General features: G+C 36.4%; 3 protein-coding genes and 1 long non-coding RNA gene across 10 annotated transcripts in view; 3 read left to right on the plus strand and 1 right to left on the minus strand.

Moving 5' to 3' along the window:
- LOC125668577 (phospholipid-transporting ATPase ABCA1-like) overlaps positions 1–10,627 on the plus strand; it is a 70,978-nt gene extending 60,351 nt beyond the window's left edge. For all 6 annotated transcript variants that reach the window (XM_056164289.1, XM_056164288.1, XM_056164292.1 and 3 more), the window contains 8 exons: positions 2,225–2,366; positions 2,503–2,637; positions 3,009–3,112; positions 6,179–6,271; positions 6,970–7,210; positions 7,342–7,432; positions 7,795–7,926; positions 8,857–10,627. In XM_056164289.1, coding sequence (XP_056020264.1) covers positions 2,225–2,366; positions 2,503–2,637; positions 3,009–3,112; positions 6,179–6,271; positions 6,970–7,210; positions 7,342–7,432; positions 7,795–7,926; positions 8,857–8,984 — 1,066 coding nt within the window. In that variant the 3' untranslated portion in view covers positions 8,985–10,627. The remainder of the gene's footprint in view (positions 1–2,224; positions 2,367–2,502; positions 2,638–3,008; positions 3,113–6,178; positions 6,272–6,969; positions 7,211–7,341; positions 7,433–7,794; positions 7,927–8,856) is intronic.
- A 1,983-nt stretch (positions 10,628–12,610) lies between these two features.
- The window catches only part of LOC125669601 (uncharacterized), a 34,897-nt gene continuing 20,520 nt past the window's right edge, over positions 12,611–26,987 (plus strand). The window contains exon 1 of the mRNA XM_048904236.2: positions 12,611–13,105. Within this exon, the coding sequence (XP_048760193.1) occupies positions 12,715–13,105 (391 nt within the window). The 5' untranslated portion in view covers positions 12,611–12,714. The remainder of the gene's footprint in view (positions 13,106–26,987) is intronic.
- LOC125669602 (uncharacterized) lies at positions 18,501–23,906 on the minus strand. 2 transcript variants are annotated; one of them, XM_056164301.1, is made up of 2 exons: positions 23,561–23,906; positions 18,501–21,413 (listed from the first exon to the last, which is right to left on the minus strand). In XM_056164301.1, exon 2 carries the CDS (start codon positions 21,369–21,371, stop codon positions 19,206–19,208), a length of 2,166 nt encoding a protein of 721 aa, XP_056020276.1. In that variant the 5' UTR covers positions 21,372–21,413; positions 23,561–23,906; the 3' UTR covers positions 18,501–19,205. The 2 variants fall into 2 exon arrangements, with proteins under 2 accessions (XP_056020276.1, XP_048760194.1); XM_048904237.2 differs by lacking the exon at positions 23,561–23,906 and adding an exon at positions 22,462–22,995.
- LOC130054440 (uncharacterized) lies at positions 23,980–26,166 on the plus strand. The gene is made up of 3 exons (XR_008802757.1): positions 23,980–24,316; positions 24,520–24,738; positions 25,764–26,166. It is a non-coding gene; the product is annotated as an uncharacterized LOC130054440 (long non-coding RNA).

Below are 26,987 nucleotides of genomic sequence, written 5' to 3' on the forward strand. Positions count from 1 at the left end.
AAGTCTGTCACATACAGTGTAAGCATGTCACATACCGTGTAAGTCTCACATACAGTGTAAGTCTGTCACATACCGTGTAAGTCTGTCACAGACAGTGTAAGTCTGTCACATACCGTGTAAGTCTGTCACATACAGTGTAAGTCTGTCACATACAGTGCAAGTCTGTCACATACAGTGTAAGTCTGTCACATACAGTGTAAGTCTCACATACAGTGTAAGTCTGTCACATACAGTGTAAGTCTGTCACAGACAGTGTAAGTCTGTCACATACCGTGTAAGTCTGTCACATACAGTGTAAGTCTGTCACATACAGTGCAAGTCTGTCACATACAGTGTAAGTCTGTCACATACAGTGTAAGTCTCACATACAGTGTAAGTCTGTCACATACAGTGTAAGTCTGTCACATACAGTGTAAGCATGTCACATACCGTGTAAGTCTGTCACATAGAGTGTAAGCATGTCACATACAGTGTAAGTCTATCACATACAGTGTAAGTATGTCACATATAGTGTAAGTCTCACATACAGTGTAAGCATTTCACATATAGTGTAAGTCTCACATACAGTGTAAGTCTGTCACATACAGTGTAAGTATGTCACATACAGTGTAAGTCTGTCACATAGAGTGTAAGCATGTCACAGACAGTGTAAGCATGTCCCATACAGTGTAAGCATGTCACATACAGTGTAAGTCTGTCACATACAGTGTAAGCATGTCACATACAGTGTAAGTCTGTCACATACAGTGTAAGCATGTCCCATACAGTGTAAGTCTCACATACAGTGTAAGTCTGTCACATACAGTGTAAGTCTGTCACATACAGTGTAAGTCTGTCACATACAGTGTAAGTCTGTCACATACAGTGTAAGCATGTCACATACAGTGTAAGTCTGTCACATACAGTGTAAGTATGTCACATATAGTGTAAGTCTCGCATACAGTGTAAGTCTGTCACATAGAGTGTAAGCATGTCACATACAGTGTAAGTCTGTCACATACAGTGTAAGTCTGTCACATACAGTGTAAGTCTGTCACATACAGTGTAAGCATGTCACATATAGTGTAAGTATCACATACAGTGTAAGTCTATCACATACAGTGTAAGTCTGTCACATACAGTGTAAGTCTATCACATACAGTGTAAGTCTGTCACATACAGTGTAAGTCTGTCACATACCATGTAAGCATGTCACAGACAGTGTAAGCATGTCACAGACAGTGTAAGTCTGTCACATACAGTGTAAGTCTGTCACATACCATGTAAGCATGTCACAGACAGTGTAAGCATGTCACAGACAGTGTAAGTCTATCACATATAGTGTAAGTCTGTCACATACAGTGTAAGTCTGTCACATACAGTGTAAGTATGTCACATATAGTGTAAGTCTCGCATACAGTGTAAGCATGTCACATATAGTGTAAGTCTCACATACAGTGTAAGTCTGTCACATACAGTGTAAGTCTGTCACATACAGTGTAAGTCTCACATACAGTGTAAGTCTGTCACATACAGTGTAAGTCTCACATACAGTGTAAGCATGTCACATACAGTGTAAGTCTGTCACATACAGTGTAAGTCTGTCACATACAGTGTAAGTCTGTCACATACAGTGTAAGCATGTCCCATACAGTGTAAGTCTGTCACATACAGTGTAAGTCTGTCACATACAGTGTAAGCATGTCCCATACAGTGTAAGTCTGTCACATACCATGTAAGTCTGTCACATACAGTGTAAGTCTGTCACATACAGTGTAAGCATGTCTCATAGTGTAAGTCTGTCACATAGAGTGTAAGTATGTCACATACCATGTAAGTCTGTCACATACAGTGTAAGCATGTCTCATACAGTGTAAGTCTGTCACATACAGTGTAAGTCTATCACATACAGTGTAAGTCTGTCACATACAGTGTAAGTCTGTCACATACAGTGTAAGCATGTCTCATACAGTGTAAGTCTGTCACATACAGTGTAAGTCTGTCACATACAGTGTAAGTATGTCACATACCATGTAAGTCTATCACATACAGTGTAAGTCTGTCACATACAGTGTAAGTCTATCACATACAGTGTAAGTCTATCACATACAGTGTAAGCATGTCTCATACAGTGTAAGTATGTCCTTCAGGAGATGTTTCACTCAGACTTCTCTTCAAACAGTCATGTCTTCATAATATCGACTTCCTTTTGATAGTACTGTTATCTGTGTGTGTTATCATTCAGCATCCTGTCGGATATGGTACAGGTTCGCAGAGACATTGGATATTGTCCCCAGTTTGATGCATTTGACCCCCTGCTGACAGGAAGAGAGATCCTTCGATTTTACGCAAGACTGAGAGGAGTGCAGGAGAAGGATATCAAAAGGGTGAGTGAAGGTCACCGAATTATTTTCGTCTCTTTAAAGCAAAAACTGATGTGAATGAATGAAAATAATCTAGATGCTGTGCATTTAGCTCTGTGTGTCGACCTGCATTGTGTCACATCATGATAATGTTTTATAGGTATCGGAATGGGCCATAAGAAAACTAGAACTGCGAATTTATGCTGATAAACTGTCTGGAAGTTACTCGGGTGGAAACAAAAGGAAGCTCTCCACTGCCATATCCCTGATTGGAAATCCACAGATCATTTTCCTGGTTAGTCAGAGGAAATAACAGCAATGGAATACTTATTTTTTTGTAAACAAGAAAACATCAAATAATAATGAAAAGAAATTCTTGAAGAACAGCTAGCAAGAAAGAGGACCATTGGCTGATCCTATGATGTTTCATCTCTATACTCTCCCATACCAAAAAATAATACATAACAGTATATTTTTAATCTATTATTAATACAGTCATTTTTGTACTTCTTTGAATTCATACAGAAAAAATATATTATTTTTTGTGTGCTTAGTATTTGTTCATTCCTGTTTTAATTCAAATTTACTTTTATTCTTCACTTTGCAAAGAAAATAGGAAAATGGACTTGTTAATTGTAAATATACATGTTCATATGTCTTTTAAAGGATGAGCCCACCACAGGAATGGACCCTAGGGCACGAAGATTCTTATGGAACTGTATCAAGAACATCATTAAAGATGGGCGCTCAGTCATCCTCACCTCTCACAGGTAATCTAGTTAATGTATGGGCACTCAGTCATCCTCACCTCACACAGGTAATCTAGTTAATGTATGGGCGCTCAGTCATCCTCACCTCACAGGTAATCTAGTTAATGTATGGGCACTCAGTCATCCTCACCTCACAGGTAATCTAGTTAATGTATGGGCACTCAGTCATCCTCACCTCACAGGTAATCTAGTTAATGTATGGGCACTCAGTCATCCTCACCTCTCACAGGTAATCTAGTTAATGTATGGGTGGTCAGTCATCCTCACCTCACAGGTAATCTAGTTAATGTATGGGCACTCAGTCATCCTCACCTCACAGGTAATCTAGTTAATGTATGGGTGGTCAGTCATCCTCACCTCTCACAGGTAATCTAGTTAATGTATGGGTGTTCAGTCATCCTCACCTCACAGGTAATCTAGTTAATGTATGGGCACTTAGTCATCCTCACCTCTCAGGTAATCTAGTTAATGTATGGGCACTCAGTCATCCTCACCTCACAGGTAATCTAGTTAATATATGGGTGGTCAGTCATCCTCACCTCTCACAGGTAATCTAGTTAATGTATGGGTGTTCAGTCATCCTCACCTCACAGGTAATCTAGTTAATGTATGGGCACTTAGTCATCCTCACCTCTCAGGTAATCTAGTTAATGTATGGGCACTCAGTCATCCTCACCTCACAGGTAATCTAGTTAATGTATGGGCACTTAGTCATCCTCACCTCTCAGGTAATCTAGTTAATGTATGGGCACTCAGTCATCCTCACCTCACAGGTTATCTAGTTAATGTATGGGCACTCAGTCATCCTCACCTCTCACAGGTTATCTAGTTAATGTATGGGCGCTCAGTCATCCTCACCTCACAGGTAATCTAGTTAATGTATGGGTGTTCAGTCATCCTCACCTCACAGGTAATCTAGTTAATGTATGGGCACTCAGTCATCCTCACCTCACAGGTAATCTAGTTAATGTATGGGCACTCAGTCATCCTCACCTCACAAGTAATCTAGTTAATGTATGGGCGCTCAGTCATCCTCACCTCACAGGTAATCTAGTTAATGTATGGGCACTCAGTCATCCTCACCTCACAGGTAATCTAGTTAATGTATGGGCACTCAGTCATCCTCACCTCTCAGGTAATCTAGTTAATGTATGGGCACTCAGTCATCCTCACCTCACAGGTAATCTAGTTAATGTATGGGTGTTCAGTCATCCTCACCTCTCACAGGTAATCTAGTTAATGTATGGTCGGTCAGTCATCCTCACCTCTCAGGTAATCTAGTTAATGTATGGGCACTTAGTCATCCTCACCACTCACAGGTAATCTAGTTAATGTACAGATATGTAACAAACGTGATGATGAATATTGTTTGACAAAATATGAAAGAATAATTCTGTAGATTCCTTATTTTACACGCGTACTTAATATGGTGGAATGGCTCGTAAACTTCAAATCGCGTGAACATGAATCCGTGTGTCGTCTGTTAATCAAGAGTTCTTACAAGTATTTTAACAATAGAAAAATGAAAGTGGGTAATTATACCCCCCGAACGAAGTTCTGGGGGTGTATATAGGAATCACTGTCTGTCCGTCCGTCCGTCTGTCGGTATCCAGATTCGTGTCCGGGCCATAACTTCTTTGTTCTTTGACATAGACCTACCATATTTGACACACAGGTGGATCACCATGAGATGATGTGTCGGGTACCTTCATGACCTGTATATGACCTTGACCTCAAGGTCAAAATTAAAGGTTTTTTACAATGTATTCGTGTCTGGGCCATAACTTCTATGTTCTTTGATATAGGCATACCATATTTGACACATGAGTGTATCACCATGAGACGATATGTCATGTGCCTTCATGACCTCCATATGACCCTGACCTCAAGGTCAAAATTGAAGGTTTTTACAATGGATTCGTGTCAGGGCCATGACTTCTTTGTTCTTTGACATAGGCATACCATATTTGACACATGAGTGTATCACCATGAGACGATGTGTCAGGTACCTTCATGACCCCTATATGACCTTGAACTTTGACCTCAAGGTCAAAATTTATTATAGGGTTTTGACATAGTCATACCATAAGACATGGGTGTATCACCATGAGACTATGTGTCATGTACATTCATGACCTCTTTATGACCTTGACCTTTGATCTCAAGGTCAAAATTATAGGTTTATACCATGGATTTGTGTTCAGACTATATCTTCCATTTTCTTCTACAAAGGCATACTATATTTTTACACTCAGGAAAGCGGTAATTTATGCCTATTAACAACACCCTTTGGGAGATTGGGGTAAGCGGGGGATATTCTTAGTGAGCATTGCTCACAGTACCTCTTGTTTTATTTTGCAAGTGATGCCTCACGTAAAATTATGTGATAATAAATTCCTCGCATATATTTTGGAATCTACAGTATGCAATCTGTATTGTTAAACAGCACTTCGAGTTTATCAACAATGGTGAAGGTTTATTGTTTGCTTTTCCAACTTCTTCCACAGTTTTGTAATTTAGTTTGAAAAAACGGAATAAGGTTTAGTAAATCTGATGCGAACAGTGTGAAAACATTAAATGAATGTTCGTTTTGTGATAACAATATGTGAAAACATTAAATGAATAATTGTTTTGCGATGACAGCTCGACAGTATGTGAAAACATAAATAAATATTTGTTTTGCGATAACAGTATGTGAAAACATTAAATGAATATTTGTTTTGCGATAACAGTATGTGAAAACATTAAATGAATATTTGTTTTGCGATAACAGTATGTGAAAACATTAAATGAATATTTGTTTTGTGATAACAGTATGTGAAAACATTAAATGAATATTTGTTTTGCGATAACAGTATGTGAAAACATTAAATGAATATTTGTTTTGCGATAACAGTATGTGAAAACATTAAATGAATACATGTATTTGTTTTGCGATAACAGTATGTGAAAACATTAAATGAATGTTTGTTTTGCAATGACAGTATGTGAAAACATTAAATGAATATTTGTTTTGTGATGACAGTATGTGAAAACATTAAATGAATGTTTGTTTTGCAATGACAGTATGGAAGAATGCGAGGCTCTCTGTGGCAGGCTGGCCATAATGGTGAATGGAACATTCCGTTGTCTTGGTAGCACTCAGCATCTCAAAAACAGGTTAATACTTTATTCAGTTATTTGTATTTTTATCAATCTTATATTTTGAAATTGTAATCGATAATAATCTTAGGAAGTAACATGTGTATTTCATGTGATAATTTAAAGTAAAATGTAAATTAAACAATGTTCTGTGTGACACTTTAAAGGGACTGATTCACGATTTTCCCCCAAATATTTTTTTACTTTTAATGATCAAAATCTACTATCTAATGTGTTGAGAAGATTTCACATAAAAATTAAGGTTATACATGTACATTATCTTAGAAGCTCATTTTAGAAAGTTAATTATTTGTTTTGTAAACAAAGATTGCAGTATGTTATTGTTTACGACATTTTCAAAAGAAATGGATATCGATCCAAGTTCATTATATTTTTCACATTTCAAGCATTTTTGGGGTAAAATGTGTCATCTAAAACTTAAAATTTGTGACTATGCAAAATTAAGATGCTATACTTTACAAAATCAATATTTCACTTGTTTGTATACATAAAAAGACTTGAGTCTTTGTTTACATAACACAGATTTAGGGCTAAAATATTGCTTTTATTTTTGCATTCAGAAGCTCAAAAATTTGGCTGTCAACATTAGATGAGTTATATTTTTAATGTTTAACAACAAAAATGAAAAAATATTTTCATCAAAAATTGTGAACCAGTCCCTTTAAATCATAACGTCAATCCAACCATTTCAATAGATTTGGTGATGGCTACACCATAATAGTCCGGGTAGCCGGTGAGAATCCAGACATGGCTGGTGTTGAGGAATTCATCACTACCACATTCCGTGGATCGGAACTATTGGAGGCCCACCATAACATGTTGCAGTACCAGCTGAAGTCCCGGGTCAAACTGTCCTACATATTTGGACAGCTAGAAAAGGTCAAGTCCAGACTCAATATTGAGGACTACTCAGTCTCGCAGACTACACTGGACCAGGTAGGCTGAACAAGGACTAAATATCATGTCCAAATTGTACTCATGTGTTTATGTTGGTCAGTTTTGGTTTGTCTACGTACATGTATGTACGTATTTTTAAACTAGCAGTGCAAATTGTGTTATTTTTGTAGGTGTTTATAAACTTTGCCAAAGATCAAACAGATTTGTTGGATGATGAAATTCCTGTTAAATCAGAAAAAAAGAAATCTAGTATCAGAAAAGGTTTGTTGTTTTACTATTGCTAGATATTTTGTGGTTCAGAATGCTTCTTCACTGTAAAGATTCAGTTAAAGATCACTATTCTCCATCTCATTACGGTTTTATTATGAAGATGAAGTAAAGGTACTAGTCTCATCAGATTTGATTTTCTATGCAAGGTAGGGTAGGAGTGACATAAATTATGCTTCTGTTAACTTCATGTACTCTTAGTAAAGCTATTGCAAAGAAATTTTTACCTACAATTAAATATTAACACTTATTGCATCGTTATTTTCTCTATAGTAGTGAAACACAGGTTCATTATGTAAGTAAATAAAGCAATGGTTGAAATTGTGCCGGTGTACAGTGATGTAATCTTTGTGTAGGTAATGGAATATTTCCTATTGGTGGGACCTCGGGATACACAGACATAGACAATGATAGTATTGCGGGCTCCAGTCTAGGAGGATCATTTTTAGAGCTCCGACAACCAAACAAAAGATTCGGAGGGAACATAGGTATGTCTAACATTGTAAGAGCAGAAATTGAAGCCTAATGCATCGGTGTAGTTACAAACAAGGAAACCACTAACAAAGATATCTTCACATTAGTGTTATTGCTGGGAGAGGGCGACATCTTCACATTAGTGTTATTGCTGGGAGAGGGCGACATCTTCACATTAGTGTTATTGCTGGGAGAGGGCGACATCTTCACATTAGTGTTATTGCTGAGAGAGGGCGACATCTTCACATTAGTGTTATTGCTGGGAGAGGGCGACATCTTCACATTAGTGTTATTGCTGGGAGAGGGCGACATCTTCACATTAGTGTTATTGCTGAGAGAGGGCGACATCTTCACATTAGTGTTATTGCTGGGAGAGGGCGACATCTTCACATTAGTGTTATTGCTGAGAGAGGGCGACATCTTCACATTAGTGTTATTGCTGGGAGAGGGCGACATCTTCACATTAGTGTTATTGCTGGGAGAGGGCGACATCTTCACATTAGTGTTATTGCTGGGAGAGGGCGACATCTTCACATTAGTGTTATTGCTGGGAGAGGGCGACATCTTCACATTAGTGTTATTGCTGGGAGAGGGCGACATCTTCACATTAGTGTTATTGCTGGGAGAGGGCGACATCTTCACATTAGTGTTATTGCTGGGAGAGAGCATACATAGGCTATGCCCAACCCTTTTGAGTTTCTCAATAAAATATGTTTAAATTAAAATTAGTGTTATTGCACATACACATGTATACACATTCGATATAACTTTATCAACTGTAAGCTTGTTGGATGTAACAGACATCAAATAGACTGCCTTTTTCTTTTAGTTTTTGAGAAAATAGCTTTTTATCACATTTTCACTTTCAGATGTCAAAAAGGAATTTTAGAACAGCTCTTTTGGGGGTTTTCTTACTTTAGAGATTGTCATATTTTCACTTTCAGATTCCAGTAATTTGGCTTACACAGACGAGGAAAGCCTCACAGGAAGCACGGTGGACTTGATTCGCCCCAGTAGTGCTAGAAGTAGTACCCGGAGCTCTAACACAATGTCCAATGTCCAAATTTTCTGAACAGTGCACAAGATGATGCTGTCATTGTGAAGCACAGTTAAATACTTCAAGGGAAGGACCAGAAATACTGATAACTTGACATATCGGAATGGAACATAGAGCGCATGAGGCTTGGAGGAAATAGGACAAATGTTCCTCAATGTGATATTAAAAAATGTTTTCTTACTTACAAGGTGACCAATGCTGCAATTGCTTTACATCTAGACCTGATCTGTGATGTGTTGAATTCTAATTTTTTTTTTAAATCACCTTTAGAATGATATACACAGTAGTATGTGATTGTTGTACAACTTACGTTTTCTTTAGATTTTCTTTACTTAATGAAATGTACCTCCTTTTTTTGTTTACACCCTGGTGTTTTGTATTTTCCTGGTATTTTGTGTACGTGAACACCGACATGCTGGTAATGTTAATGTGTACATGCGTGAAACTTACTCAGTACATGTAATTTGTTTTGTTTGTCAATGAGAGAATCTCATATTTTATATCCAGCAAATGTGTTTTTTTCTTAAAAGATTGTGATTGATGTTGTCCATACTTCAGACAGTGTGATGGTTTTACTTGTTTACGACATCTGTCTTTCATCTTTAACTTTCCGTATGTAACCGGATTCCCGTGTATCAATGTAGCACGTAAAAATCAGGAAATGTACATACTTCAGTACTGTCATCCTGGATTCACTTATTCCAAAATTTGTATTTTCAAAACTCTTTGTCTCTGATACATACACAGATACCTGGGAGTGTCATCTGATATCATGGAGTAGTGGCAAGATGTAGGACTTATCCATTCTTGAATACAAAGCTGAATGTTCAGATCTCTACAGAGGCATAGACATTTTTTTTAATTCACTTTATTAATTATTGGCACTGTGGGGTTTTTTTAAAGGTCCATGGAGATCATAGGAAATAAAACTAAAATAATTCAATCTTTTTTTGTAAATGTAGTTGGGGAATATGAATTTAACTGAAACTGAACTACAATTTCAAATTTTCAGGATCTGAAGGTTGTACAACCTTAAACTATAAATTCAGGAATCAACTCTAAAATGTACTAATTCTTCCTTGTCCCAGAAAACAGTGCATCTTATGAATTGAAGAACAATTTTATTACATCTATTTGATGAATTGTTGATTTGTCATTAAAAAGAGGTTTACAGAAACAAAGTTTGATAATCGCTTGATTAACAGGAAATAAATGAAATTTGTTGTGTAGCTTTTTGGTATGTGGTGGTTGTTAACGATTAACCCATATATGTAGGTTTCTTTTACAGAGAAAATGTGCTGAAAGTCCTTTTGAAACAGCTTTCAACACTGACTTGCAATTTCTTTATTCATCTTGCACACACAAGTTTCATTTTATAGTAATGTAAAACCTTTTTTAAAATATCAGAACTTAACATTTTTTAAGGACTTTCAACTGTGATGTTCCCAATGAAAACTTAATGAATATGTGTTAAAAAAAAAGAAAAAGAAATTGACATATTTCAACACAACATCAGTATCTATCACATGTACATGAATATCCGGGAGCATAGTTTGTTTTTGTTTGTGCTGATCACATTGCTTTTGTTTTGTTCATGATCAATGATTAAATTTTTGTTATATTTGAAAAAAAAATTTATAATAAAACATGATATTACAGTTTAGTGTTCCTTCTGTATGTGAATTTACTGTGTGATATTTGTATTGTTAAGAGCAGAGGTGGATCCAGGTATTGGGTTAAAGGAAGGGGTTTAAAGGAGGTGGATCCAGGTGTTGGAATTCGCGGAGGATACTGTAAGAGGTGTCCAGGAGGTGGATCCAGGTGTTGGAATTCACGGAGGATAATGTAAGGGGTGTCCAGGAGGTGGAGTCTGCCATGGAAGCTCTTTAGCTTTGTTCGTTGTTGGGATGCCAAAAACATTTTGATAAATAACAATACATTCTTCATAACAATATAGACACTAATACCATGTCTCTCTCTCTGATGGACAATCTTCCCCTCAGAGGCTTGGAGCCCAAGGAATACTGCAGTATTCAAAACAATTTCTACTCCAACAGCCTATGGCAAACTGGGAGAAAACTTTATTTTCACATTAATATAGTTGTACTTGATCACTTGGCAGTTCTTTTAAACGCTTCGCATTCTGCTTTGGCACTTGGATTTTAACTTCTACAATCTAGTGCTGATTAGACTCGTGTTGAATGAGTCGTGTACAAATGAAGAATGGTCCCCTTAATGTTTGAGACCAAATCAAATAATATGCAGAATTCGTCTCCAATTTGCAGGTAAATGTACAGGTAATAATACCCGATAATTTTCGCATTTAGTCTTACCAGTCATCTTTAATTAATTATTAATATAGATACTCAAATTTAAACAAAACTCCTATCTTATTAATTTCATAGAAAAAATGAAAGAACAGCTGATTTATACGCGAGTTATCGTTCTTGCTCTAGATCCTCTGAGCGAAAGGGAAAAAAAACCCGAAAAACTTATGTCTCAAAATTTGTAAATAAATTACAAAAAGGTAGTTAATTGTTATTTGTCATTTTACCGGTTACGAATACTTTTATTTTCAAATATTCTAGAAAAATATAGATCTCTAGTTGCAGGTTAAAAACCTATACTGGGCCACGATGAAATACTCTACCCGTACGTATATTGTCACTCAAATTACATGATGACCTAGATTTGAAAGTCGGAGTTCACAAAATAGAAATAAGCGAACTTATTATAAATACCACGAATTATCAATTTTTATCAACCTGAGCAGGAATTTAAAATATGTTACTATATGAAATCAAATGATGATAACGGAAAAATTCAAATGAAACGAAAGACGTGTTGTTTGCCTAGTTACGGTTCATAAAATGCCAGTAGTTCGGAGTGTGTGTAGGATAATTCGTAAGGTCTCCACATTTGTCGGGATATCCCTATACGTAAAAGTTACCGATATATAAGAAATACAACGACAAATCACTTCACAATGTTCAAAGGAAATTGTGAAATATATATATATTCTTATATATGCATGTTTTTATACAATATAGTTTATTTTAATGAAAGATTGTGAGCCAATATTGGCATACTATGTTCAAGGTTTTCCCCAAGGAAAGAGAAATGCGGTGTTGTTATACCACATGACTGCTTTCTTGTTATTTTGATCTTGTTCAGTTTGTGAAGTATGCAATCATCTTACAGTGTCGTAACATTATTTCAGAATTTTTTAAAACATCAAAGGTCGATTGATTGATTTTTTACTAAATTTATCATTGTTGCTTTTATTTCAAAGTATTCTTACTTGGAGCAATGCTACAAAATACGGCCATGTGACATTTTTATTAAGTTAATGTTAAAAACCATGGTCATATTCATGATCAAAACATGTAGCCCTACACATGTAGCCTTAGTTTTTGTCCAAACACAAAAAAATCAATCAAACAAAAAAACCTACAACTTTACTTTGCAAAACTGCGGAGCTTTCGAATGCTTCGCCCTGGATCCTTGTGTACAACATTAGACCATCACATAGTCGCAGATATATATCCGCAAGTCTATGCGCATAAAATCGATAACGACACATTGCACCATTTACCTTTTCTTCGGTATTATAACGTTTGCGCACATCATTTGCGCACATTACTGACGCCTAGGGTAAACACAGCTGGTAGAGGTCCATATGTGAATCGATTCACGGATGAATATTGACGTTCGTTTTCCGCTCCCAAAATATTAACCCCAAAAAATGGATATTTTTTTAACCAACAAAGGGAAACCTTGTTTTAAATATAATGGATATTTATATCGACTGACCCGTGAATCCAAATATGCGAAATTTTACCGCTGCACCAAGAAAGACTGCAAAGCTAACTGCAAAACAGACTTGGCTGATCTAACCATTTTAGACGGAAGATTTGACCACAACCATCCTCAACCAGAAGATAAGCAATTTCACCGACACAAAGTTAGACAAGGCTGCAAACGCAAGGCAACGGAAGATCCGGTTGAAAGACCATCCACGATCATTCTGAATGAAGTGGCCAAAAACTATCCGGTAGACTTTCTTCCCGAGGATGTCCACGCTTTACGTCAGGCAATATACAGAAGTCGAAGGAGCACACAAAATGAAGAAATAGGTATTGGTTTTTAACTCTTACATATCCCGGTATGACAATATCAATACTTGTAGTAAACATCAATTGGACACGTCGCCTTTGTTCCATTGTCTATGGAACACGGCGTTTTGTGTGTGCTTCAATTAACTCGGAACTTCGCGCATGTCGCGCAATGGTGCGTGCATGCCGGGTTAAGAAAACAAGTAATCAAAGTACTGGAAGTACTAAGTTTGTTTCATCAAATAAGAATAATAATAGATTCTGCCCTCTAACAAAATACAAGTCATTAGGTCAAAAGTAATTATGTAAAGTTTTATCATTCATAGGTATGCTTTATATTCTACTTCAGAAATCTGTAAGAGTTGAGATATAAAGATATAGCAGTGTTTTCAAATTTTAATTTATCTTAGTTGTAAGATTTTTTTGTAAAAAGGGCCACCGTGAGGGATTTAGAGGGCCGGGGTTTGACCCTCTTTTTGATGCATGTTTATTAGTACTCTTTACCCAGTATACCGTAAATATGTCGCTGTCAATGCATGTGCCTTTTGAAGCTTCACATCAATTGAAAATTGAGAAATCATTCAGATGCATTGCCACGAGGGGTTTTATTTGGTCCTTAGACCTCAGAACCTTAATATGTAAGTTTTGAGATGCATCTGTGTTATTTCCCTTTTTGAGAACTCTTGTACACAGTAAGATCACAAGATGTGAGACAAATCAATTGTTTACATGTGGAAAATAGGGCATTATGCCCACCACTGCATTTGTGAATGTCTCTATGCAGCTTTATCACCCAAATCTGATTGACACACAGAACAGTTGCTCATGTCTAGCTACTAGTTTTAACTTCTTGGCATGCTCAGTGATGCAAAAGGGTTAGTGAAGTATGCACACACAAAATAAAATCAGCTATGCCACTTACTCTTACACAGAAATTCATTATTGTATTTATGTCTGTGAAAATATTTTTACTGTGTTCAAATGATCATACTGAACACGATTAATTCAAGGCTTGTGAATGGATAACCCTATCGCTAACCCTCACCAGTCCTTTGCAACATTGAAAAATTCAAACATTGCTGCCAATGCATCCCTTCAGTCTGGCAAAGTACATCACTCCCAGCGTACTCTGCTGTTTTCAATTTTCTCCATTTAGTGTGATAATAATTGTAAATTAATTTCATTCAGTGATGATTGTAATGTTGACTGCATGACCACTGATGATAGATTGCAATAAAGAGAAAAAATTAACAAATTTTAGAAGCAATTAAAGCATGGTTTTAAATTTGAAGGTCTTTATAGTAAATGTGCACAATGACCTTCAAATAAATTCTAAGTGATTATTATATGCATATATATCAGATCTACAGGTAAAATACATTAATTTAGTAACATATACTTGACATACCAAGAATGCACACTGTCTCTTCTGATTATGATATGATGTTAGGGTTGGAGGGGGGAGGGGTCTCTGCTTTTTTTCCCCAAATTATCTGTCATAAACAAAGAGTTATATTTTTACTTTTCAAAGACCCAGAAAAAATTGAATTGTTTGTTATGTAATTTAGCGTTTATAAACTAAAAACCAGCACTGGAAATGACATTTTTAGCCAAAAATGATGATTGATGATAAAATGACTCATTTTTATTTCTGCAATAACAAATTAATATGCTAATGAATATGGCTTTATTACACAAATATTGGAAGTTTCATAAAGTATATTTCATGTCTTCTCTTGCAATTTCACGTTTTTGAGGTGCTAAAATATGCCCATAATCATCACTTATTGCAAGATCTATATTATATATCGTTAAAATCAAATGATGTATGCGAGGACCACAGTCTTCATTTATAACATGGTTGATGTTAGAGTAATGTTGATGACAATTTATGCCGATATTTATGCACTGCACTAATTGTTATGGGCTTGGAAATAGGGGGGGGGGATAGCATATATATTATTACCAAAGACAACATGGTATTAATCTCTCATGGTACATATTGTCGTTCAGTGGTACAGAAAGGTTACTCATTTAAAACATGCGACTACCATCATCTAGAATGATGATAATGAAATAAAATATTGTGTTTTTGATATACTGTTGTATCAAGGAGGGAGAAAATGCAATGGACCAGACCTGGACTTGAACATAAGGCTCCATGAGGGCGAGTCTCTAAGCAGGTGATTAATTACCAGTTGATGATTGAACCCAGCTAACTGCCACAATCCTCTCTTCACACTTTGAAGACACCAAACAGGACCTTTATATTCCCTGCATGGTAGGCACACATCACTGATGCCATGCTAGCTCAGTTGCTGGAGCACCTGACTAGAAATCCCTCACCCCCACCCACCCCGACTTCAAACATGATGTGGACCATTGCATTTCCTTCCTGTTACACTAGCTGTTTTACAGAAACAAGAATGCTGATTTGACTTTGCATGATAAATAGCAAATATATGCATCATCAATTTTTACTTGTAAAGCCTGCCAAAGGTCAAAGTCCTGCATATGTAATGATGGTATGTGACACATATACTTTCATGTGATGATACACCGGTGACATGCTGGTTATAATGTTTAGTGATTTAGATAACACCGAGTTACCTTTTATTTGGTTATATTTAGTACCGACGCTCTAATCGGAACAGCCTCTGACCTTATACAGATCTTATTTAACCCGGTTTTCTTGCATCATTCATAATTGTCATTTACTACCAGCATTTCTTTCATAAAGAAATATTTACAGTTTCAATGGTTTTAACTTTTTGCCTTTGACATATTAACAAAGAATTTTTTACAGTTTCAATGGTTTTAACTTTTTGCCTTTGATATCTTAACAAAGAAATATTTACATTTTCAATGGTTTTAACTTTTTGCCTTTGATATCTTGACAAAGAAATATTTAGAGTTTCAATGGTTTTAACTTTTTGCCTTTGATATCTTAACAAAGAATTATTTACATTTTCAATGGTTTTAACTTGTTGCCTTTGATATCTTGACAAAGAAATATTTACAGTTCCAATGGTTTTAACTTTTTGCCTTTGATATCTTAACAAAGAAATATTTACAGTTTCAATGGTTTTAACTTTTTGCCTTTGATATCTTAACAAAGAAATATTTACAGTTTCAATGGTTTTAACTTTTTGCCTTTGATATCTTAACAAAGAAATATTTACAGTTTCAATGGTTTTAACTTTTTGCCTTTGATATCTTAACAAAGAAATATTTACAGTTTCAATGGTTTTAACAGCCCGAAATTCTGATAGAAATAAAGTAGAATATAAATATAAAGTAGAATATAAATATAAGAAATGTTCATATTTATGTGATTCATTATCAATTAATATAATGTTGTCAGCAATATTTTATGCTGACTATGTACCATTATACTATTTATATTATTTTGTAAGTTGAAAATGATACCATTCCCTGATATGAAAGTAACCACTACAAACCTTCTCATTTGAAATATTTTGTAACTTTCAAGGAGAAATAATTCTAATTTTAACATTTTGTCCCTGAACGGTAAACAGACTATGAATAAACCTCTTAAATGGACCTATGAAATTTAACATAACATATTTTTCACTTTAGTTTGGGCATTAGCTGAGTACAAATCAATTCTAAACACATGATAGACTTGTTAATTGTTCAGAGCGATCAATTAGATTAAATGCCATTATCTCCTATTTGTAAGATAAATGTATGTATAGCTCATTAAGCATTCTGTAATTGTTTATAAAGTAAATTAATGAATCAAGGTTGGGGCCATAATTTGGATTAAATATCTACATGGGGGAAATGCAACTGCTCAGGTGTACATATACTGATGACATATACTGGTACAGCTTATTTCTCTTGGGAGTTGCATTAACAATGCTACTTCACATCTTTTGTAATTAATTATGTGAATGTAAGGCTGCATGAAGTGAACTTTTCTGATCAAAGTTTGTCCTTGTTTTTTCTGGAGGGTTTTATTTGTAATTTTTCATATTTTCAACTTTTTCTCAAAACCACTGGGCCAATTGCATCCAAACTTGGTACAAGACATACTAGGGGATCAAGTTTGTTCCAATCTCAACAATTCAAATGATTTGTATGTAATCATCGTCTTGTTTCTTTGAAATGAATACAGTTTAAACTAAGTTTGTTTCATTGAAGTACCATATATTTTTTCTTTCCATCTTTCCAAGGGGACACAATAATGAAAATAGGTCAGTATGCCCCTGTCTGTGGAGGCATCCTCATATATAGTGTAAACTTTAGTATATTTAAATAGTGCCTGCCCCCCCCCCCCCCCCCCCTTCCGGCTTGTCTACTATGAGTTTTTAAATTTTTAAATATGAAAGCATCATCATATAAGTGTAGGGTAAGATTCTTTTTCTTTTAGCCCCCCACCCCCGCTGGCATCAAGATGGGATCAGAGTGGGGGTTAAACATTCACATTGTTTAAATAGGGATCAACAACTGCCCTATGATTAGTGAAACCAAAATGAAAGCATCCTCATAATGATGCTATATACAGTGTAGAATCAAGTGGCCCGAGAGGTCAAGATTGCCCGGGCTACTGTGCATGTCTGTTCAGAGGTGAACACAAATGAATAAGGAATTATTTAATCATCTCTAGAACACCTATGCAGTTTATGAAATCAATTTGAAACCTCCCTCATATAGTGCGGATTTCAGTTTCTTCAACTAGTTTCAGGGGTCAAGATGGGGTCTAAAGTTTAATATAGGAAAATGTAGGGAGTCTTTTAAAAACTTCTGAAATACAAAAGATAGAAGTTTGTTAATTTATGTTATTACTGTTATAGAGCATATAGTTCAGGTGAGCCTTGTAGTTGTACTCTCTAAACAGATATTAAAAGCGTGTGGAAATTTTGTTTAAGTGTAGATATATAATATTTCAAGGTCAGTCATGGATTATCAATATCTGCTAAACCTTGTATCGCGATAAGTTACTATATTATCGTAGACATTCGTTTATGGTTGTGGTTACTTAGTATGGACGTAGCTTGGAGTGTGAAGGGGTAGGGATATGTAACGGCCCTAGAGCGCGATTTCCGCGCCCAGGGAATTCCTATAGGAAAGAAGTGCGTGCCCACGACTGGGGTAATCGTAGATCACAACGGTAAACAACGTGATCCAAAATCAAATCCAGAAATCGATTCTGTGAAATGAAAGCGTTTTCTGAACTAAAATTCATTAATACCATCACAGAGGAAAGTTGGGAAAACATCAATTGATATACAACACTTAATGTATAGGACAACCTCTAAAGATAAAGGGATGGATCGTATTCAAAAACCAGCAGTAATTTAATATTTTCAGAATTTGATCACTCTCTCTGCTGTGTAGAATATCGCTTGTATGCCCTGAGCTTGAGCTCTCTCTCTCTCTCTCTCTCTCTCTCTCTCTCTCTCTCTCTCTCTATCTATCTATCCAGATTATACAGCCAGGAATCATTGATTGAAACACATTTATTACAACCTTAGTGTGGGTCGTCTACCCGGCAAGGCATAAATTAATACCCCAGTCCAGGTGATGAGTTTTGTTTTATTGTTAAATAATTATTAATATTTGGCACATGTTTGTAAGACGACAAAAGGCGTATTCTAGCCTTGTTGTCCAGAACCAATCTATAGCGGAACCTGACGATTGTTATCATGCACAGAAGTCGTGTTGTATCCACCGACTTCAAAGTTAAGCAGCACCACCGAGTGTCCCCATAGCACATCCACACAAAAAGCTCATCCATTTTTAATTTATCACATTTTCTCTTCACAAGTTTGAATGACACTTTAATCCAACCCATCCCGCACAGATCGTTTGTTACACGCGAAATTCAGCGGAGTTGTCGTTGTATTAATTGGAATGCAGTGTTGCTGTGTAATCGAATAAACCGGTAATGTGATTATCTTCTTCTCCATTATTCCGTTTATTGATCCGAATGGAGTTTATTCGTGGAAATGACAAGAGAATAGATAAATATACCGACCATAAATAAGTCTTATCCTATTTCCAAAATATTTCAGTTGCCGGTCGTAATATATATTGATCTTCCGTCGGATTTAAGTGCGGTGTGGCTATTTCCAGCATTGTATAGCGAAAAATATCATTTTACTTTAATCTTTACGAAATGGGTTGTCGACGTTTCTAAAGTAGTAGGCGGTTTCCTGAATTTCCTGTGCTGATACCCGGACAATGTTCCTAAATCTACAGCTTTAACTATGCGATACATTTCACTGGGATCCTCCTCATCTGAGCTTTCTTCCGAGTCACTATATTGATAATGGTTGAAATTAAGCTTAATTTTTGAGTTATCTGGGTAAAAAGACGACGCACCGTAACTTTTCGGTACACTTGAACTCACACGATCGGCAGCATCTGTTTCCCGGTCATTCCAATCGAACGCGACTTCATCCAAATATGACGAGGCTCCTTCCGACACCATAGACCTGATGTCGGACATACGTGATGGCGGTCGAGGGGGAATGCTACTTTCTCTAGACGACATACCAGATATTCTGATATTGTCTAAGAGGTCGTATTTTGGTTTGTGGTCGGAATCAAACTGTTCAGGGATAATGCGCCTTTTAAGGCGGGATAACTCTCCAGATGACACAGCTTTCATAGATGAGGATCCCGTTCTTGCATTATTAACCTGATTTATGGCCCTCTTTGTACGAGAAGAGTCCTGTCTCTCCTCACAAAGTGAATTCGTTGTACTTCTAATCTCACTATTAACGCTAGATTCCACAGGGGCAAAGGTCACTCGTTTTGTTGACTTTGGCTTCACTCCGATTTTTTGTGCAATGGGTTTCGTTTTTTCATATGGCACTTTTTCACTATTTTTCGACTTGAATTTTTTGCCTACTAAACCGTAGTTGGTTATATCGTAGGTTGTGGTTTGACTAGTATTGTCACTCCAATGACCGTTTCGTTGAGCTAATGTCCTGTGAAGTTCGTCGAAATGGTGGTCAAGATCGCGCAAGATATTCCGCTCTTGTGCTGAATTCATTTTCATGTAATCGGGCCGCGTTAAAGGTCTGTTTAGCAGGCGTTTTTCGCGAAGTTTAGAGGAACCAGGCGTGTTAGAATTTCGGGGATTGGGTATGGAGTGGCCTTCCAACGAGATGACAACTCCTTCTGGTTTCGGAGGGTCTGTATGGGTTTCAAATTTTGAAATGGTTTCCTTGATAGCAGATGACATCTTTTCAACACGATGATATAACTTCTGCTCTTGCACCAAGTTCGATTCATTGTTGTCAGATTTCGTCTGCATGGTTTTGCCCGTGACCATGTTAGGAAGACAACCATATGCTGTTGCTGATGGTCGTTTGAATGGAGAAATAAGTTTAGCTTTATCCTTATCACTGCCATTCCCATTTTTTTCACTAACTTTCACTTCTTTCTTTTTCTTTACGGGGAAAAGTGACGGCAGCGACCGCGCTCGATACAAGCTAGGGTCGTTTTCGGCATTGTCCGTTTGTTCTCCGTAGCTCTCAATATGAGAAATGGGCGGTGGTTTTAGTCGGTTTTGCACACATTCTGTCGCATCCATAATGTCCACTGCTTCACATTTAGAAATTACTGTTCCTGTTTTTGTGTCAATTTTCTTGTTCAGAGAAACAAACCGTCGCCTTGGACTCATGGAGCGTGCGTTTTTCACTTTCGATGGTTTCTCAATCCACGGTGGATTGGGTGGATTTGATTTAATGTCATCCTGTAGCGGTTGGATTGAGACTGAGAACTGAATACGTTCACTTTTCGGCCTGTCCGTCAATGCTTTCTCAGCATCTTCATCCACAGTCATACGGGTCCTTGTCAACGAAACGCACCGTTTTCTGTGTTCTATATCTTCCTGCACTTCGTCCTTCGAGTTTTTGTAAAATACGGGTTTCTTCGTTGACAACCTTTCTGGTGGTTGAAAGAAAACCTGAGGTTTTGGAATGGATATTGAGCGGTCTTTGCTGAACATCAGATTTGATAGTAGCGTCATACCGCTGTCTGTGCTCCTCTGAGAATGTTCCAAAAGATGAGAATTGGAAGATTCGTCGTCGCAGGAATCGTTAACAGCTGCAACGATGTTGATGAGAGCGGCATGGCGTATACTCTCCTTTACGTCTTTCATCTTCTGAACATCGCCAATGTCGTTGTTGTAATCATCACGGGAGGCATACCTTGAGTCCTGGTCGACCATGTACGCAATGTCATCTTTGACGTCCCCGAGAGGCCGCGTTCTGTTCGCCGCGTTCCTGATGTGTGACACCTCTGCCATGACGAGAACACTTCGTCGTTGAACCACTAAGTTATTGCAGATCTATGTGTAACAAAAATTAATAATATATACAGGTGACACAATCCGCCGTAGTTATTAGCAGGTTTGGGTATCAAAGATTTAATTCCTGTCACAAAATTCTGCTAACTTTGTTTGCTTTTCGTAATTAAAGATTTGTATTAAATCTGTTTTGTAACTCGTCTCGCGCGGTGGTGTTTTTTTTTTTTTCAACGAGGAATTTCTTTCGATTTTGAACGACTTCTCCTTGGAGTACACAACAAATTGACGGTCGATAGATCGTTTTCCTCCGCACCGATGAAATATTGGAGAAAGTTATACAGAAGTTTAAAGCTGGCCAAATTTGTGTATTCTCCCCTCTTTATGTTCATAATGACTATGGACAGATTTCAAGTTCGAGATTTGATAAAATGACTCTTGCCAGCGAAATCATATCTTGATTGAAAAATCGATCTCTTGTTTTCTAATACGATTCACGTACGGTGTTAACATAAATCTATCATAATTCCACAAAGAGCATTTAAAGATAAATCATCTTATCTTTTAGCGGACATGGGGAACAATTTCCTTAAACCATAATTCAATATTTGACAACTTTGCTATTGTTGAGATACTGTCCAACACGGAGAAAGTTTACATTGCTATAATAATAAATTTACAGAAAGAATGTTTGTAAAACAAAAAATTAGGTTAACCTGAAACACTGAAAAAATTCAAGTACTTTTGAGGCCCAAAAAGTCAATCAAAATTCTTATCACAACAGTTGTCGCGACTTTTAGGCTTCCATTGATTTAGAATTATCGATCAGTTGATATCAAAATTAGATTATCATCGCAATCTGTTAAGTGGTCAACGTTCCGATTGCATGGGTTTTCAATATTACGACCGTTAATGAATTACTTAATTACGGAAAACTTGACATGGATTATAAATCAGGGATAGAAACGCCAATGGTTGTCATTTTGGGCAAGAGATAACAAAAATATGAAATGATTGGAGGACTTCAATAGAATAAATTTCTTAAAATCACAAGAACCGGTTAAAAAATAAATTTTTAAAAAAAAGAGCAAACCTGTGATTGATTTCATAATCTGCACATTCAGAGTAGTTCCATAAAAGAGCCTGTACCTTGCTTATACAGGTCGAAAAATTTCTCAAACACAGTTCAAACAAAGTGGAGCTTTTGTGTGGACATGACGTTTTGTAAGAAAAAAAATTGTTTGTCTGGCTGTTTATATATAAATCTGTCTTAAGTAACAGGGTATATTATGAGTGTCTTTGAATAACAACACAAAGGAAACATACCCCTAAGTATTGATACATCGATAGGCACTGTACAATGCAGCGTATTAAATATCCCCAGGATACAAATCTACACGGGAGGACCAAGACTGGGTATACATTACAAAGCTTCGGTTCTACAAGACAAGAGCTTTGATACAACGCTTAGATATCGTTGTTCTTACACCTGATGTCGGAGGGGTTCGTTTTAAGAATTTGTTCTTATCGCGTTATTCCAAATACGTCTGATTATGTTTGTGTAATTAGAAGAAATGTATAAAGTGTACCAAATACACACACACATAATTTTAATGTGTGTGTGCTGGTGGTGGGTGCTCATTCATCCCACGATAGATTAACACGATTTATTCTCTTCATTCCTTTGTAAATTACTTCGAGTCCCGTGGGGATCCGGGTTAGAATAGGTACTCATTACCCCTTGCTTGTCGTAAGAGTCGACTAAATGGGACGGTCTTTCGGATGAGATCGCGGAGACTGAGACCCCGTGTCACAGCAGATGTGGCACGATAAAGATCCCTCTCTGCTCAACGGCCTTAAGCGCCGACCATTGGTCTAAATTTTGCAGTCCATCATCAGCAATGGTGACGTCTCCATATTCATGACTGGAGAATTCTCGAGAGGGACGTTAAACAATATACAATCATTCAATCAGTCGAGTGTCCCACAGGGATGGAGGAAGGCAGTGTTTGAGGGGGGGGGGGGGGTCTCGTTTGTTGTTCCGTAGTTTATGCCGTTGGGCCCTTATTAAACCCACCACCTTTACTCTACTCCTTCTCCATCACTAGTTCATTCACAGTTAGGCTTAATTCATTCAGCTAACATTACAACAATATATTATCGTTAATTATATAAACAACCAAATTACTTACGCTTTTGCTTCGTAGATTTTAGGAGTCGATGACAAGGAGGGACATGGACTCCGCCGATAATAAAGATATCGGACTCGGGTTCTTGTCGCTTTGCATTGTTTGCAAAACGCAGATCTCATTAAACTTTGCCTATTTACACAAGCAGATTTCTCGCCATACTTTTAATTGAAGTTCTGTCTTCCATGCGGATTTTTTATGTAATTTTGTGGTGTTCTTAAAACAAACAAGTACCTGCTTGAATATGGAGCACCATATATACATGAACTCAAATGGTATTGATATCTGTAATTCTTTGAACATATCATAAGTTCGTTTGGTGCACGCACAATTTAATTAAAAATTTATTTCATTAATTATGATTATCATAGCGCGCAATGCTCGTTTCAAATGAATTGATTGAATTGATGCGCTTTACAATAATTCGATTTTGCTCTCGTTTAAAATTTAATTAATGATATTAATTCAATTGATGCGTGCATAATTCTGGTAGAGAGAGAGAGCAGCTGTTTGAGAGAGCAGCTGTTTAATTAGAGGTATCGATCTTCAATCCAACATATTCCCCAATGAAATAATGGTCTCTTTAATTGAATTGTTGCCGTTAAAGAATTGATGCGCTCAATAATTCTTCGAACAAAATTGGTGTATAATAAATTCTCCCTTCATCCCGTTTATTTTCACGATGTCCTTCGATGTGTTCCGAATAATTTCGCTGTCCTAGCAGATGGGACCATCACCATACCACAGAATAGCCTATAAGTAAGTACAGGTTTGTCTTTATTGGTAAATCTTATGATTGTGGAAGTATTCTAACCTATTTACACTCCACGTGTAAAACATAGTGCCCGACTAAAGTATAGTATTCTAGATCTCTTTCTCGACGTACAAGTAGGAAAAACTATACAGACATAATTCAAGATTTCTGTTTTTCATATGATAATTAATTATATTGACTTTATTAGGTGTAATATCTAGATATACATGTATATCTGGACATCCCTCCAATGTCTTCCGAGGCCAACGTTTTACTACCAACCAGATATGTACATAATGCTGCAACAAGTTACAGGAATATGGAATTTAACAAAGAAAAAAAAACCCGGACGATTGTAGACTCCTAGCTTGGTAATATGGTCATCAGACTTCGGTGCAGCCATCCTAGGCCTAATGCTGGATTAAGGGTAAATATGATCATTGACTCGTGTTACATGTAATATTCACCATTATCAGTTCTTTTATCATATCGCTAAATCATATCCAATTTCATTTTTAAAAATTTGTTTTGAAATTCATTACTGTATGCTTATTTTAATGAACTTTTTTCATTATATCTGCATGCATAATACTAGCTGCAGAACTGTTGCTCTCTAACAAAAGAATTGGACAGATTAGATCTGTCCCAGTTTCTCAGAGAGCTACACTTCTGCAGCTAGCATAATACAACCTCCGGTGTGCAATACGTATATTGACATCAATCCAGGACTGTTCAATATTATATGATGCTAAAAAAAAAACCACGTTTATTGGACTCGTCCTAATTTAACTTTCGTTTGAGGTGACCATTTCTACCATTTTAAGGTTTGCCAATATGTCCGATGAGGATGCTAAAGGTGATTTTCAGACTGCCATTCATATTTTGTTCACTGAATTAAGTTGGTGAATGTAGGAGCTGAATTGAATTGTATTGCACTCGGATAACCTTTAGGCCTATCTATTCATTTTGATTAATTCTCCTAAACAGAGATAATAAGACTTGTTGGGTTAAATGATTGTAATTCGGTTGCCTTCACTGACTATAGAATACTTCTGTGTGGATGATTTATACAGAAATACGTCATATCTAACACAAAAACGCACAAGTTTCTGAATGTAAATATTAATTATAAAGGTTGTAGGCCTAGTTGCAAATGATGTCGGAAATGATTTCCATTAATGATATCTTTAGAATTTTTGCAATGAAGCTTCATACAATCTTTCTTAAGTATAGATGCTCACATGAAACTTGTACGGTAAACAACGAACAAGATTGCAAAAAAAAATAAAAAAAATTATTAATTGATTCATTAGGATGTAAATATAATTTCAAACTTCTACCACAAAGGTTCATAAGAAAATTCTAAAACATATTGGCTGTTATAAAACTGTATAAATAAAAATTTTAATAATTGTTAAGTTATTTTCTTTAAAATTGTTTTTCTCTTTTCAGGTGGAGTATTTGCACTCATGGTTGCATAGATGGTTATTCTAGAATGGCCGTGTGTTTTGAATCTTCCTCTAACAGCTCATCTTATCAATTGACCTTGATGCGCGCATCACCTCAATTGATGAGAGCAATAATTGATTGGATGCGCGCATCAAATCAATTATTGCTCCCACCAATTGAATTGATGCATGCATTAAATTAATTATTGTCTTCATCAATTCAATTGAAGGGCACATCAAATCAATTATTGCTCTCATTAATTGAATTGATGCGCGCATCAATTCTGCTGATGAGAGCACTAATATTGACTATGAGGGCAATAATTGATTTGATGCGTGCATCAGTTGTATTATTGCACGCAATAATTGATTTATTAACGTTTTCAAATAATAAATTATGCCTTGAATTGTATGAGTTTGTGTTAATCTGGCGCTCCATATAACTGCAAGGTAACGCAGATCTATATCATTAAACTTTGTCTATTTACATAAGCAGATTTCTCGTCTTCGGATTTTCGGTGTAATTTAGTGCGTTCTTTAAAAAAAAAAGTAGACAAACCTATGTATAGTATATAGATACAGTGTATAATAGTTGTTTTTAGAACATGAGCATTATACAAGTCATGGTGGCGATGTACTGCTACCTCGTGCACTATTCAGAATTATCGTTCTACACAATAAATGTATGAATGAAGTTTTTGCAATTCATGTTTATTGTTGCCTTTCTGTTTTTGAATATCCGATTTTCTTCACCAGAATTTCTACTAATTGCTGAATTGTAGTATGCACTTTAGATGAATAATTATTTGAAATCGTTGTTGGGTCACTTGAGTTACTCCACTTCAGTTGCTCAGACTCCTTGACCTTGAACTGAGAGTAGAAAATATGTACATTTTCATTGTTTTTGCCTTTAATATTTTTACGAATTTTAATGATAGCCAATTTCCTCGTGAATGTGATGCAGTTGTGAACAATGGGACTTCAAGTGACGGCTGGGAATTCCGACAGAAAGGAAAATAGAATGTAAATATAAGAAATGAATTTCTTAATTAACTTGTTCAAATTACACAAATACTTCATTGACATTTCGAATAATCTTTTCACGAGTTGTTTTGACTTATAAATACCATATGGATTGGATTTGTTTGAAAATATGACGCAAGCTTTTTCTCAGCTGGTCTTCGACCCTGGTGACCCATCGCTGTCTGTCGTCCGTCATTAATGTTTG

The sequence above is a fragment of the Ostrea edulis genome, chromosome 4, assembly GCF_947568905.1.
Source record: "Ostrea edulis chromosome 4, xbOstEdul1.1, whole genome shotgun sequence".
NCBI classification, from domain to species: domain Eukaryota; kingdom Metazoa; phylum Mollusca; class Bivalvia; order Ostreida; family Ostreidae; genus Ostrea; species Ostrea edulis.